Genomic DNA, 13,889 nt, shown 5'->3' with positions numbered 1-13,889 from the left:
ACACTTGTAGAACATTCTAGAGGAACTTTACTGGGAAAGTTAGTTGATCTGATTTCAAAATTGTATCATTGCTAGAAAAGGAAATAGGAATCATAATTTTTTTTCTTTTGCTATTTGTAATACCAGTTAGTCATATAAATAACCTATAGTATTCATACACACACGTGACAGGCACATGCACTCATATGGTGGTCTTTATAGACTGGAAATTGTAAGAGCAATGCCATGATTCAGTTCAGGAAATGTTCAGGAGATATTTCCTGAGCATCTTCTACAGATTGCACTCTATAGGGTTGAAAGAGGGAGGAAACCATCTCTGCCCTCAGGGGTTAGTACTTGACTGTAGTACAGTAGGAAGTGAGGGTACAAAGAGCTGAGGGGAGGACTGAGGTGAGTCCTGGGAAAATGGTTATGGAGTGCCCTGCCCTAGGGATTGAACAGTGGGTAACTTGGGAATGGTGCTGTCTGTGGACAGTACCCTGGGTATTTCTCCCTTCTGAGCTCCAGGTAAGGCAGCCAGCTTGCACTGACATGTCCTCAGGCTTCTCCGCCGTAACAGGTCAAAAATGCAGTTCTTGGGCTTGTTCCCATGTGGTACATGGCACCCTAGTGACCCCAGACTAACATCTGTTTCCTCTCTCTCCCTCAGTCCCCAGTCACAGGCCATCAGCAGACCTGCCATGGATCTTGCCTCCCTGTTCTCCACATATCCATAGCCTCTACCTTTAACCCAGCCTCCATCATTCCTAGAACCCCCAAACTGGTCTTTGCAGTTCTAGTTTTCCCCTTTCTTTACATGCTCCCTAAAGAGCAGGTAAAATAATCTGGCTGCTGGCTACCACTGCTTATTTCCCTCTCTAAACCTGCCCTTTCTAGGTATGATGGCCTTCTGATAATTTCTAGAATATTCTGTTTTTTTTTTTTTAACACATGGAAAGCCCTTCCCCTTGCTCTTCACCTGGCTGGTTTCTTCCCCTTCAGATTAGTTTTCTGTTCTTTGTGGCAGATTACTACAAATTTAGTGGTCTGAAATCACCCATTTATCATCTCACAGTTTTCATGGTAGAAGAGACCAGGCGTGGCTTGGCTGGTTCCACTGCTCAGGGACAATGAATGGCAGCTGGGCTGTATTCTCCTCTACAGCCCACCATGGTAAATGCTTGGTCAAAACTCTGAGCTCCTAGAGGCTATCACTGTCCACAGCAGCTCTCAACATGGCTATCGACCTCTTGAAGGCTGGCTGGAGAGTTTCCTGCTTTCATTCTCCTCTTCTGGAAAACACTGGAACTTCTTTTAAAAGGCTCCCTAAGCAAGACAGGCGCACACAGGAAAATCTTTCTTTTCATTAGCTTGAAGTCAGCAGATTGAGATTTTTAGCTATATCTGCAAATAACCTTCATCTCTGCTGTCTTGTTAGAAGCACAAGGTCAGTTCCACCCAACCCATGGGACAGGGACCACTCTGGGCATGTATACTCTTGAGGGCCATGTTAGAATCCTGCTTGCCACACCCTCCTTGGCCTCATTGTCATGACTTCACAAACATAGCTCTGATCACTATTTTAAATCTTTTTTTTTTTTTAATTTACTTGTTTATTGTCTGTCTCTCCTTGCTCTGAGCAAAGAGCTCTATCTACTGAGCTCCCCCTTATCTTCCCAGCATCCACTAATGTGTTTAAAATGTGGATGGGGCTCATTCAGTACTTGCTGAAGGAAGGATGGAGGTAGCTGGTTGCCTGCAAGGGGATCATGCAGCCCTGTTTCTGTAGACAGAGAGACACTAATTGTAGGTTTCAGAAGAGCAGGGTCAACTATGTTGTCTGTAAGTACTGTCCCTGCTGTGGGAAGGACACTAGGCTGGCTTTCAATACTGGGCTAAGGGAGGCATTGCTCATGGCAGTGCCCATGTGGTCAGGATGATGGGGTTGACCTGCAGGTTTTATCTGTGGACCTCTGCAGCAGTGGATGACAGTTGCTCCTCACCATACATGGATCCATTGTGTAAGTAGTGTCTTCTGTTGTACCTCTGTGTCACACGGAAGTACAAGTGGCCCGTTGTTTCAGTTCCTGTGGTGGTGTGTTGGAGCTGGCCTATGCTTGCTTGCTCAAAAGTGTGCACATCTTCTTGATCAGGATTGTTTTTGTTGTTTTGAGTGATGGTTGACCAGCACAGTACTGGGAAACATTGGTATTTGTGGTAATCGCATATTTAATCCTTCTGTTATCCATTTTGCAGATGAGGAAACTGCCTTGCCCTGCAGTGCTGGACTTGAATCCAGACCTGTGTACTCCAGGGCCTGGGCTGGTACTCCACACTGTCTGGCTCACCTGTCATGCTTCAGGGACTGAGCCAGTGGAGACAGGACAGGCAGGGAGTGTGGGGAGTGACTGTTTTCTGTAAGGACAACGGATTTGTCTTCCGCGTTGCTGAGGTCATAGTTCCTAACCAAGGATGCCCTTCAGAGTGACCTAAGAATCTTCTAAAATACCTATGCCTGGCTCCACTCATTAGATTCTGATTCAGTAGGTAAATCTGGGAGTGCGTATTTTAGAAAAAAACAAAACCCCAACAACCCAGGCAATTCGGTTTTGGATGATTAAAATTCCTATTCTTCAAGGTACCACTGGGTTTAGGCAACTGTCCATTTAGGTCTACTTCTGAATGGGGGGCATTTTAAAATCCTTGCCCCTTCTGAGCCTGCTGTGTCCCAGGAAGTTTCGAGCCTTCAGCCTGAGCTGTATATGAGCTGCCATTTCAAACACTTTCTCAGTGCAAGCTGTGATAGGCTGTTGGCACGTGGAGGAAGGAGGCCAGGCCTTCCTGGCTCCCAGAGAGGTGTGTGGCCTCAGGGCCGCCAGGCTGCGCTGTCCCCTGTCTTCTGGTCTAGCTGTTGAGAAGCTGTTTTTCTTCCTTCTCTTAAATCCTGACAGAGAGGTGAATTCAATCAGGTTCAGCAATCTCTGCCCAAGACTTAACTATTAATTATTCCACATGATTGGTGCCTCCTGTTCTCACAATGCACATATTGTGTTTCTCTGTTTAGGGGAAATTGCCTTTGCCAGCTTTTTATTGCTTTACTTAGATTCTTGGCAGTCTTTTTTTTAAATAACACTGGTGAGAGTTCAGAGGCAGTCACAGATAAGCGATGGCATACCCTTTTGACCCAGAGAATACACCTGAAAGCTTGGGAGGGTGCAGAATGGTCCTGCCATGAAAGGGAAGGCGGATGGGGCGATGTGCATGGGTAGAGAGAAAAGCGCAGAGCTCAGATGGTAGCGCACGAGAAAATGGGCTCCAGGGGGCCACATGCTTTTTGAAATAGCTTCTGACTCAGACTCTCCACATTCCTCTCCCAGTGCCTTTCTAGTCTTAATTCCAGAATCAAAATGATGTCATCCCTTAGTTTTTCCTGCATTCCCTTGCTTTTGGGGGCTTAGAGTGACTCCTCAAATTGTTGATCTGGGTCCAAGATCTTAAACTCCACCCAGAGCTCTGACCATTTTTACTAATCTTTCTTTTTGATTTCTGGCTCAGCCTTTTCCAAACTGCTTTTGGGGACGCACTTCCAGGGGTCTATAAAAGTACAGTGAAGGTGAAAGTCCTTGACAGTGTCCTCCATAGGGGGATTCTTAGGATCCATCAGGCTATGAAAAGTTCTTTTCAAGCTTCACTCAGAAAATCTTCCCAGCATGCTTCCACTGTGTTTTTGTCCAGGCTCAGAGAAGTGAGACCATGCCCTGCAGGGAAGGAGAGCATTGACACTGGAGCTGGATGTGGAAGTTTAAAGTCTGGGCTCCACCTGCTCCAGCTGTCTGAATCTGGGCCATTTCTTTTACTTCTCTAGACTCGAATTTCCCCATTTGTGCAAGGAGGCTGAAACCCATATCTGTAACATTTGTGGTGTGAGTGAAGCAAGACAGAATGCTTCACACAGTGTCTAGCACATAGTGAGTGTTGATTTTTAAAAAGGCAAGTTAGGAAACGCTGATCTGGAGGCTCTTACATCCACAGATCAGACCCGGATACTGTCAGTCCTATTGATTGGCACACCTGGCTCCACGTCCAGGCCTCAGACTTAGAATATCCTTAGCCCCAGTCACCAAACTTTTGAATTCACCCCTCTGTTTAAACAACTATTGAAATTGCTTTAAGACCCTCCCCCTAAATTATCAAAAACAAATTCTTGGATTCTTTGTGCTCAGTATATGATCTTCCCTAGCATTGAGTCTCTAAAGATAAACCTACTGGTGTTTCTTTCATCTCCCTTTCTTCCCCCTCCCCCATCCATACCTTCCTCCTTCCTCCTTCTTTTACTCAACTCCCAATGCTCCCTCCATTTCTCAGGAAATATTTATTGAGAGCATGGATTGTTGCTGGGTGCTAATAGGGAATATAAAAATAATTCAGATGTACTCTCTGGCATAGGAAACGCTCATTTTTAAGCTGAGGTGACACAAGGGAACATGAGGAGCTCAGTGAGGAGGGTGGGCAGTGCTCTGGGAGAGAAGCCTTCACCTTGTCACTGTGTCTCCATCTGCTGTTTCATGTCCTGTGCTCAAGTTGGAGCAGCTGCTCCCATTATCAGTTCTGTCTTAGGTCATGAGCTCCCTGGGAAGAGATAAAGCACCTAGGACAGCCAGGGCCTTGGTACACAGTGCTAGAAATGTATTCAGTGACTTGATGTGCACAGATAGCAAGGCCAGCTACAAGTCAAGGGGTGTACATCACATTCATGGGAAGAATTTATAATAAGCAGCTTGCAGACAGATGCCCTTCTTAATTTCTTTTTCAGCTTCTGTCACATATAGAGAAACTTCGAACCTCCATGATAGATGATCTAAATACAAGCAATGTTTTCTACAAGAAAAGAATAGAAGAACTAGGCCAGAGACTCCAGGAGCAAAACGAACTGATTATCACTCAGAGGCAGCAGGTAAGCTGGCAATAGCCTGGTATCAGGCTTCTTCAAGCAACATGATTTATCCTAAGAGCATGAGTTTTTAGTTTAGAGCATTTTTAAAAATTGTATATGGTAATTAAGGTGGAATGTTTTCTCCTTGTGATTGCTTGTAACACAATATAAAAAAATTAAAGATATTTAAAAATCACCATATGGAGCAGATTTATTCATTTAAGCCCTATTTTGTATTTTATTTAGAGTCAGGGTCTCACTGAGTTTCTTAATGCCTCACTTTTGCTGAGGCTGGCTTTGAACTTGTGATCCTCCTGCCTCAGTCCACATTACTATGATTATAGGCATGTGCCATCATGCCCGGCTGCCTCAGTGCTTTTAAGGTCCATGTACCCTCTGAATAATTTAGCAAAAAGTTAATGTCCTAACAACCACATCTACACATTATCTCATCTGTCTCTATTGAGTTTTGAATATGCATCACTAGAAGACTGTTTTTCTTTGCAGATTAAAGAGTTTACCAGTAAACCATTAAGCAGTGTCAGTGAACCCAAAGGTGAGTGGACGGGATCCCCTTGCTAGAGGTGAGGTGTCTTCCTTGTGCTCTGGGCACAGATGCATATGGGCTCTGCTGGCTCATGGGTGCTGAGGTGGCATTCCTCTTACTGTTTGGGATATCTGTCTTCTTATGTTCATATTTGGGAGATCTGTTAGCACAACCCAGAAAGTTGAAGAATTTAAAAAATCTAAATTGTCACATTGAATGGTTTCACTTTTTTATATCAGAATACAATTATGTATATAATAACCTGCTCAGTGACCATTGTATATCAGAGGACAGAGTTGTGATTAAAGCACAGGGTCTGGAGGTGGCTTGGATTCAACTCCATCTCTGACACTTTATAGCTGTATGATTCTCTGCTCAGTTTTCTCAGCTCTAATATTAATAATGACCATAATGACCAGGTTTGTTATAGGATTAAACGGGATAACATATGTGAATATGTGTAAAGTACACCTGTTTAGCACTCCTCAGTGTTAGCCATTATGATTGATATTAAACACCTAATTATTCTCAATTACTCTAAAGACTTGCTGCATTATTCTCAATTGTGGCAGTTTGGGGTTAAAGGTTGGTTCTAAACCTGGTTGGGGTTTATGAAAACTACCAGCAGTGATAGCTCATACATCTCATATCACCCTAGAGCTAGACCAGAAGGGAGACTGGTACCCTGATCATGAAGCCTAAAAGCTTGACTTCTATCTGGCTTCCTTCACCAAGATTCCAGTCCTGCTTCTTGAACATCTAGGATTGTTAAAGAATCTTTGCCTCCCTGAAAGACACCAGCTGGGGTTTGGTACTATGGTATATTAGTGGGGCTTCCTTCCCTCTTGTTTTGAGATAAAGGGTTGGAGGTGAAAAGGTATGGTTTCCTGTAACTTCTCTTGAAAGAGAGCAAGCTCAGATAGTGAGGGGTACCCATATAATTGCTTAGGTATCATTACTATTTGAAAGTATTTCTAGAGAAAATTTAATTTAAAAAAAAAGATTCATATTAAATATATTTATTCTGTTGGGTGAGGTGTTTGATTAAATTTCACTTATTGTTTTCCTGGGGGAGAAAAACTAGGGTAAGGGCTGCCAAAATTTATTCCATTGCTTGTGATTTTTGTTACTAACTTTTTTTTTTTCCCCCCATTTCAGGGAATTCTTTATCTTGGCAAACTTTTGAATCCAAGCCAGTTGCCCCAGCTATACCCAGTAAGTTTTTCCAGTGGCCCAGAGCTCTAAAGTATCTTTTTTTTTTTTTTTTTTTTTAATTTTTTATTGTGGGTTGTTCAAAACATTACAAATTTCTTGACATATCATATTCCACACTTTGATTCAAGTGGGTTATGAACTCCCACCTTCACCCCATACACAGATTGCAGAATCACATCAGTTACACATCCATTGATTTACAAATTCTAAAGTATCTTTAAAATGCTAAGCCAAAACACAACTTTTACTTGTTATTTTTAGAGAATTGTCTTTGGAAATCACTGCATTTGGAGATTGCCTAATGATTTCTTTTGATTCTTGGCTTTGACCTTGTTCTGAAACCCAGGTTGTAAATGTCACATGATCTTGGTGGGGATTTTGGTTAGTTATACCATTATTTTGCAATTTGTCTTATAAAGGGATGATTAAAAATTCTTTGGCATCACTCTAGGGTATAGTTTTGGATTTCCCAGGGTGATCTGTTCTATGACTATGTGACCATGAGTGGTAGCTGCCATCTTTGGGCATGGCCAAGACTCTCACTGCTGCAGCCTTTGAATAGGTATCCACTGGTCCTTACTTGTGATCAGCTTGACCATCTGGTTTGTCTCCTGGAACTCTTGAGATTTTAGAAACAAACTTTAAAAATAATAGTTAAGTACCTGAAATATTTTTATTTCCATTCAGGAAAATAAGGGTGAGGAAAAGAGCTACTGGTGGGGGAAGTAAGGGAGCAGGTGATGGGGCAGGAAGACAGATGTGTGTATGCACAGGAGTTTGGTGCATTGGAGGACCTGGTAACAAGGCTGGGCACTGAGCCCTCATGGGCCCAGGAATCTCTAGAGGGATGTGTCATGACCAGAGAATATTAATGAGTATGTTTTGAAATTTGGTACTGTTGACTGGAAAATACAAATGGTTTCAACCACTCAGTGTTCTCAGGCACACCTCGAAGCTGAAGAGGTTAGGAGGTAGTGGGGAGGGAAGAAGGCCTAGTGCCAGGAGAAGGGCTGGGAGAGGAAAAGATTGTCTCTTCGAAACAAAAGAACACACACACACACACATTTCAGGAAAGGTTAAAAGACAGTTATGAAACAAATAAAAAAATTTTCAGGGGCTGGGGATGTGGCTCAAGCAGTAGCGCGCTTGCCTGGCATGCGTGCGGCCCAGGTTCGATCCTCAGCACCACATACAAACAAAGATGTTGTGTCCGCCGAAAACTAAAAAATAAATATTAAAAAAAAATTCTCTCTCTCTCTCTCTCTCTCTCAAATAAATAAATAAGGCTCCCTAGGAGTTTAAAAAAGAATTTTTTTTCACTAACCAACTAAACTTAAACACACAAACAGAAAAAAAAAAAAAAAAACCTAATGTTTTATTTAGTTAGGGTGATTTTTCTCTAAATGGTGTGTTAAGATGATGTGAGTTATACAACATGATCTACTAGGATATAGGAAAGAAATTATTAGAACTTCTTTTTATATATTAACTAAACTCATCCTTTTAATTTTTTTCAAATACTTGTTTTAAAATGTATATAATACTTATAGTATACATAAAAGAGTAATTCCAGTGGCTTGGGAGCTGAAGCGGGAGGATCGCAAGTTCAAAGTCAGCCTCAGCAACCACAAGGTGCTAAACAACTCAGTGAGACCCTGTCTCTAAATTAAAAAATTCAAAATAGGGATGGGGATGTGGTAGAGTACCTCTGAGTTCAATGCCTGGTACCAAAAAAAAAAAAAAAAAGTATATATATTTAAATAAATATGTATATCAGAGAGATAATTTTACTGATGAGGCATTTGGTCAAGAGCGTGGATGCTACTGGCTCTAGAGAATTCCAGAAAAAAAAAAATTTACCTACAGCCCATATGTAAGAATCCCTTCCTGAATGTATCCTTTGTGCTTCATGACAAGGAGGCAAGAGGGGCTGCTAGTCCCCAGTCTTGCTCCCAGCATGGAAGAAGACCTGAAAGCTGAGGTTCTGAGAATGGTGGGGAAGTTCTCTTTACTAAGAGAACATACTCACTCTAAAGTTTGAGACCAGAAAATCCAGATCATAAAGTGAAAGAGTTTAGGAGGTGTACAGCAAGTAAATCAGACCCATACTCAGCAAAATGAAGGATTTCTGATGTCTAATGTAAGGTGGGCCTCACTAGTGTGCACTCACAGTGATTTAGACCCTAGTCAGGCATTTCAGACCTGATTTACTCTCCTCCCATCATAAGGGACTGAATTCAAATGCTAGGAAGAAGACCCAGATGTGATTAATTGTAACAAGATCAGCTCTTTGGATTCTGTAAGCTGAAATAATATTAAATCAGAAAGAGTCAATGTTCTGTTTTTTTCTTTTCCTGTAAAGAGCTAGATATTGACCATTTTAGGCTTTATGAGCTAGATACTCTCTTTGCATCTACTCAACTCTGATTTTATAGTACCAAACCAGCCACATGCAATACTTAAATGAATGTTTTAATAAAACTTTATTTACAAAAGCAAGCAGTAGGCTGTATATGCACCACAGGCTGTAGTTTGCTGTAGTTTGCCAAACCTTGATCTAGATGATGCAAATTGAAAATGAGTTTGAAGGCCATGTTTCCAGAGTTGTTACCAATTTACAGACAGTTAGGAGTGGAACACTTTCCCCAGTAGCCATTATAAAGACAAAAAATATATATAATCCTTTGGAGGTAACTAAAGTTGTTGCCAATATTTTTTAGGATAAGATTAGGATTAAAGATCTATCTTAATAGAAAAAGAGCTAGTAAACTAATAGGAAAACTGTTTAGATGAAAGCAGACTGAATAATTAAATAATCCAGAGAGGACCTTTAGGTAAGAATTGTCAAATATTGGAAGGAAGACTGAGGCATCTAATTTTCTGGAGACATTTAAGATAGATAGCATTTGGTCTTCCTTGAAGGGGGTATACCCCTGTCTAAAGGCTGTGGCTGTGTTAATGCCTCACATGGTGTCTTCTAGCCAGTGCTTGGAGGATTTTTCTTTCTTTCTTTTAATTTGTTCTTTTTATATGATAGTTGAATGTATTTTGACATATCATACATACATGGAGTATAACGTCCCATTTTTGTGGTTGTACATGATATGGAGTTACACTGGTTGTGTATTCATATATGAACATAGGAAAGTTATGTCTGTTTCATTCTACTGTCTTTCCTATTCCCATCCTCCCTCCCTTCCCCTCGCCCCTCCATCCAATCTGGTGAACCTTCACTCCTCCACCACCCCATCTATTGTGAGTCAGCATCCATATATCAGGAAGAACATTCAGCCTTTAGTTTTCTGGGATTGGTTTATTTCACTTAGCATGATACTCCCCAGTTCCATCCCTTTACTGGTAAATGCCATAATTTCATTTTTTAAAATACATTTTTAGTTGTAGATGGACCTTTGTTTATTTTTATGTGGTGCTGAGAATCAAACACAGTGCCTTACACATGCTAGGCAAGCACTCTGCCACTGAGCCACAACCCCAACCCAATTTCATTCTTCTTTATGGCTAATATTCCATTGTGTATATGTACCACATTTTCTTTATCCATTTATCTAATGAAGGGCACCTGGGTTGGTTCCATAGCTTACTATGAATGTTGATGTGGACTGTGTCACTCTAGTATGCTGATTTTAAGTCCTTTGGGTATATACCGAAGAGTGGATAACTGGGTCAAATGGTGGCTCCATTCTAAGTTTTTTGAGGAATTGGGGGATTTTTAAATTGGTTTATTGTACCTGAATATCCATTGCAGATTGTTCTGATAGCCCCAAACTGAAAACAACCTAAATGTTCATCAACTAATGAATAAATAAAAATTTGTTCTATCTATATAATGGAATGTCATTCAGCCATAAAAGTTTATGCTGAAATTGACACATGGCTACATGGGTGAACCTGAAAACGTGATGCTAAGTGAAAGAAGCTAGGCACAAAAGACTGTATAGTTCCATGCACAGGAATTATCCAAAAAGGGCAATCGTAGAAACACAAAGTAGATTGAGTTTTTGCCAGAGGCTGGGGATGAGGATAGAAATGAGGCATGGTGGTTAATGGGACAGGTATTAGAGGATAAGGTGATGAAAATGTTCTGAAATGAGTTGGTGATTATGGTTGCCCAGCCCTGTGAATATACTGAAAACCAGCCCTGTGAATATACTGAATTATGTATTGTAAAAAAGGGGGTTAAATCTCAATAAATCTCTTTTATAAATTGGGTTAGGTTAGTTGTGCAGTATCTGTCACTTGAAACACTTGTCCCTTGCAGTCTTGTATGTGTCTTGACTGTTTTGAGGAGAATTTGGTCATCGTCATGTTCGGGTGGTTACACTGAAACTATAGAGCCAGTGAGCTTTTTCCTTCTTATCCTGTTTCAGTGAATGCCTCCGTCTCTCAGACTTTAGAAGCTAAATCAAGTCTAACAACGGCACATGGTAAGTCTCAGCATTTTATGTGCAGTTTCCACCCTGAATTAGGTAACTTATTAACCCAAAGTGCTAGGGAGAAGGGAATTAGGCAGAACATTCTGGGGATTACAGAACAGTTCTGCCTTCATATGTCAGTAGGTAATGTATACATGTATAAATATGTCATGTTGTTGCAAACTGAGCATACCTACCAACCATAAAGTATTGTGTATGTTGTGGGACTTGCAAAAGCAATTTTAACTGGCTGGTGCTTTGACTATTTATAATTTTTGCAGAAAGTAACAGGTATTGAGTAAGAGTGAGGGTGACTTGGTCCCAGACCAGCCAAGCAGCACATGCCACAGGGCATATGTGGTTGTTTTTATAACTTTCAGTGTGGCAGCAACTCACCTTTTTTAAACCAACAGTTTCAGCGATTGGTTAGGAAAATCTAGAAAAGACATGTGAGAGAAATCAAAGGAAATAGGTGAGATGAAATTTCATTGGATGAAATTGCTGCCAGAATTCATTTCTTGGATCAGGCCCCAAAGGGTGCTAATTGTTATTAACAAGATTCTGTAGATGGGGAGAATATCTGTAGATAAATTTCACATTTTATACCATTAAAGGGCTTACAGTTTTCAGAATATGTTCTCTAGTATATTTTTTTCCTGTGGCCAACTCTATATCACTAATGAATCAAAAGAGGAGGAGGACTGTCTTTTTCCTGCCTTACCTACATATTGCTTTGGAATCTAATAATTACTTACTTCACTATACTTTGGGTTTTGGCCTTTTAAAAGATTAGATTTAAATCTGTGATCTAATTGGAATTTTTTTCACAGTTATTCCAACCCATATATGATGGTCCTTAGTAATGATCCTTTTTACCCATAGCTCACATATGAAGTATTTATTGATTTCACCTGATTTTTCTCTTAGATAATTTCAGGTGGACCAGTTATCTTGATCTCAGTAGGTAATGTATAAATTCTCTAGATATCAGATCACATATGTACAAGTGTTTAGAACATACAGGCCTTTTCCCTTGGACTGGTAGCAGATGAAGTGCATGTTGGACATAAACAAATTTGCTTTAATATTGAATGTACAAGAAATTTATCTTTGGCAATCATTCTTTGACATTATTTTATGTTAGGCCTACAGTTTCTCTGTTGCCACCGTTTTCGGGGTGGATTTTGGTAAGATAGGTCTGCCATTTCTCTTTGAAACTTAGTGTGCTTTAGACCCATATGCTTTTTTTCTGTTATTGTTGGCCTTCTGATGGCCTTATACAAGGACTTTATATTCTTTGTTGCTCAGGATAGGGCACATGGAATAAGTATGTTAAACTGTTGGGTTTATTGAAGGGTCCTGCGGAACCTCTCAGTTCTAAAGCACATACATATTCTGTGTGGACCCTCCGATGATCGACCCAGGGCTGTGTGAATCCGTCATTGCTTCTTCTGGCATCTGCTGGAGTTGAATTGCTGGTTTTAAATGCTACCAGTCCTGGCAAGGGGCCACAGCCCTTGGCTTGGGATCAAAGTGGATTTGTGAGCATGTCAATGGGTGGGAAATAGGAGGTGACTTGGCCAGGGCCCAGCAATGTCTTCCACTGGGCCACCCAACAGCTTTCCCAGCAGTGGGCAGGGGGAGGTTAACCATGATTGCATAACATTAAATTAGCCCATTTGCCCTCCATCTTTTGTTCCATTTTGAACCTTGAGGAGTTTCTTCATTATGAAAAATGTCATGATTACTAACCATCTTAGAATGGATCCCTGGGAACGAGCTCCCAGGTGGAGATTTACAGGTGGGAGGAAACAGGATTGGGCAGGGGGATGTTGAGCCCACGTGTAGCAGTAGTGGTGGCCTCAGGATCCCTTTGTAGAGCTGAGATGGGCACTCCAGAATGGTCCTACGCTGAGGCAAGGGATGGCAAGCGACTTGTACCCCTACACTGGTCTGTCACCACACATGGGCTGCTTTGAGGAGAAGGCAAGCTGCTTTCTCCAGCTGAGGGCGATTCATGTAAGGGACCCATTGCAGTTGCCATGAGCCAACAGTGCCAGGATTAGGTGTCCTGAAGGCGGGGGTCTAGAAAAAATGGGAACTTTGCTAATTCCCCTGCTTTCAACTTTGCTGCACAAGCTGGACAACATGGACAGTAAGTTCTGATTCTAAGTCAGTCGATAGGGTGAAACATGATCATGCACAATTGCCATTCACTACTGTGTTTTCACTGGGAAAAAAGTCTCAAAATTTTATTAGTATTTTCACACTGGAGACATATTGCTTATGAAGTTGTAATTAAATTGTGGTATTATAATGGGGGGCTGGGGTTGTGACTCGGTGGTAGAGCACTTGCCTAGCACGTATGAGGCACTGGGTTTGATCCTCAGTACCACATAAAAATAAATAAATAAAACAAAGGTATTGCCTTCATCTACAACTAAAAATAATAATAGTGCCCAGAAAATAAAAGTATACTTTGTTGTTAAATCGACCCTCATACCAATTGCTTAGATTGGCTTGATAATATGGATCCTTTTTAGAGTGACCAGGCAAAATGTCCATCTTCTTTTAGCAGTGAGGATGCAAAATAATCATTTTTTCCAAAGCCTACTGGCACCTGCTAGGTTTTATCTACACATAAAAGTCTCCTTTAATTTGGTGTATAGATTACGAGGGGTTTATATATGCCTGACTTTTGTGGTGTAGCTAAGACAAGGGCTACAAAAACAGAAGTTAAAGATGGAGAAGCTGCCCTAAGTCTTTAAGTGTATCCTAATTG

At 41.1% G+C, this 13,889-nt stretch overlaps 1 protein-coding gene across 1 annotated transcript in view; it reads left to right on the top strand.

The window, feature by feature from the left end:
• The window catches only part of Dzip1 (DAZ interacting zinc finger protein 1), a 66,096-nt gene that overhangs the window by 23,733 nt on the left and 28,474 nt on the right, over positions 1-13,889 (top strand). The window contains exons 11-14 of the mRNA XM_071611593.1: positions 4,793-4,933; positions 5,420-5,468; positions 6,618-6,674; positions 11,063-11,119. Coding sequence (XP_071467694.1) covers positions 4,793-4,933; positions 5,420-5,468; positions 6,618-6,674; positions 11,063-11,119 — 304 coding nt within the window. The remainder of the gene's footprint in view (positions 1-4,792; positions 4,934-5,419; positions 5,469-6,617; positions 6,675-11,062; positions 11,120-13,889) is intronic.

The sequence above is a fragment of the Marmota flaviventris genome, chromosome 4 (genome assembly GCF_047511675.1).
Source record: "Marmota flaviventris isolate mMarFla1 chromosome 4, mMarFla1.hap1, whole genome shotgun sequence".
NCBI classification, from domain to species: domain Eukaryota; kingdom Metazoa; phylum Chordata; class Mammalia; order Rodentia; family Sciuridae; genus Marmota; species Marmota flaviventris.
The sequence above is the reverse complement of the archived record's forward strand: the minus strand, read 5'-3'. Positions and strand labels throughout refer to the sequence as shown.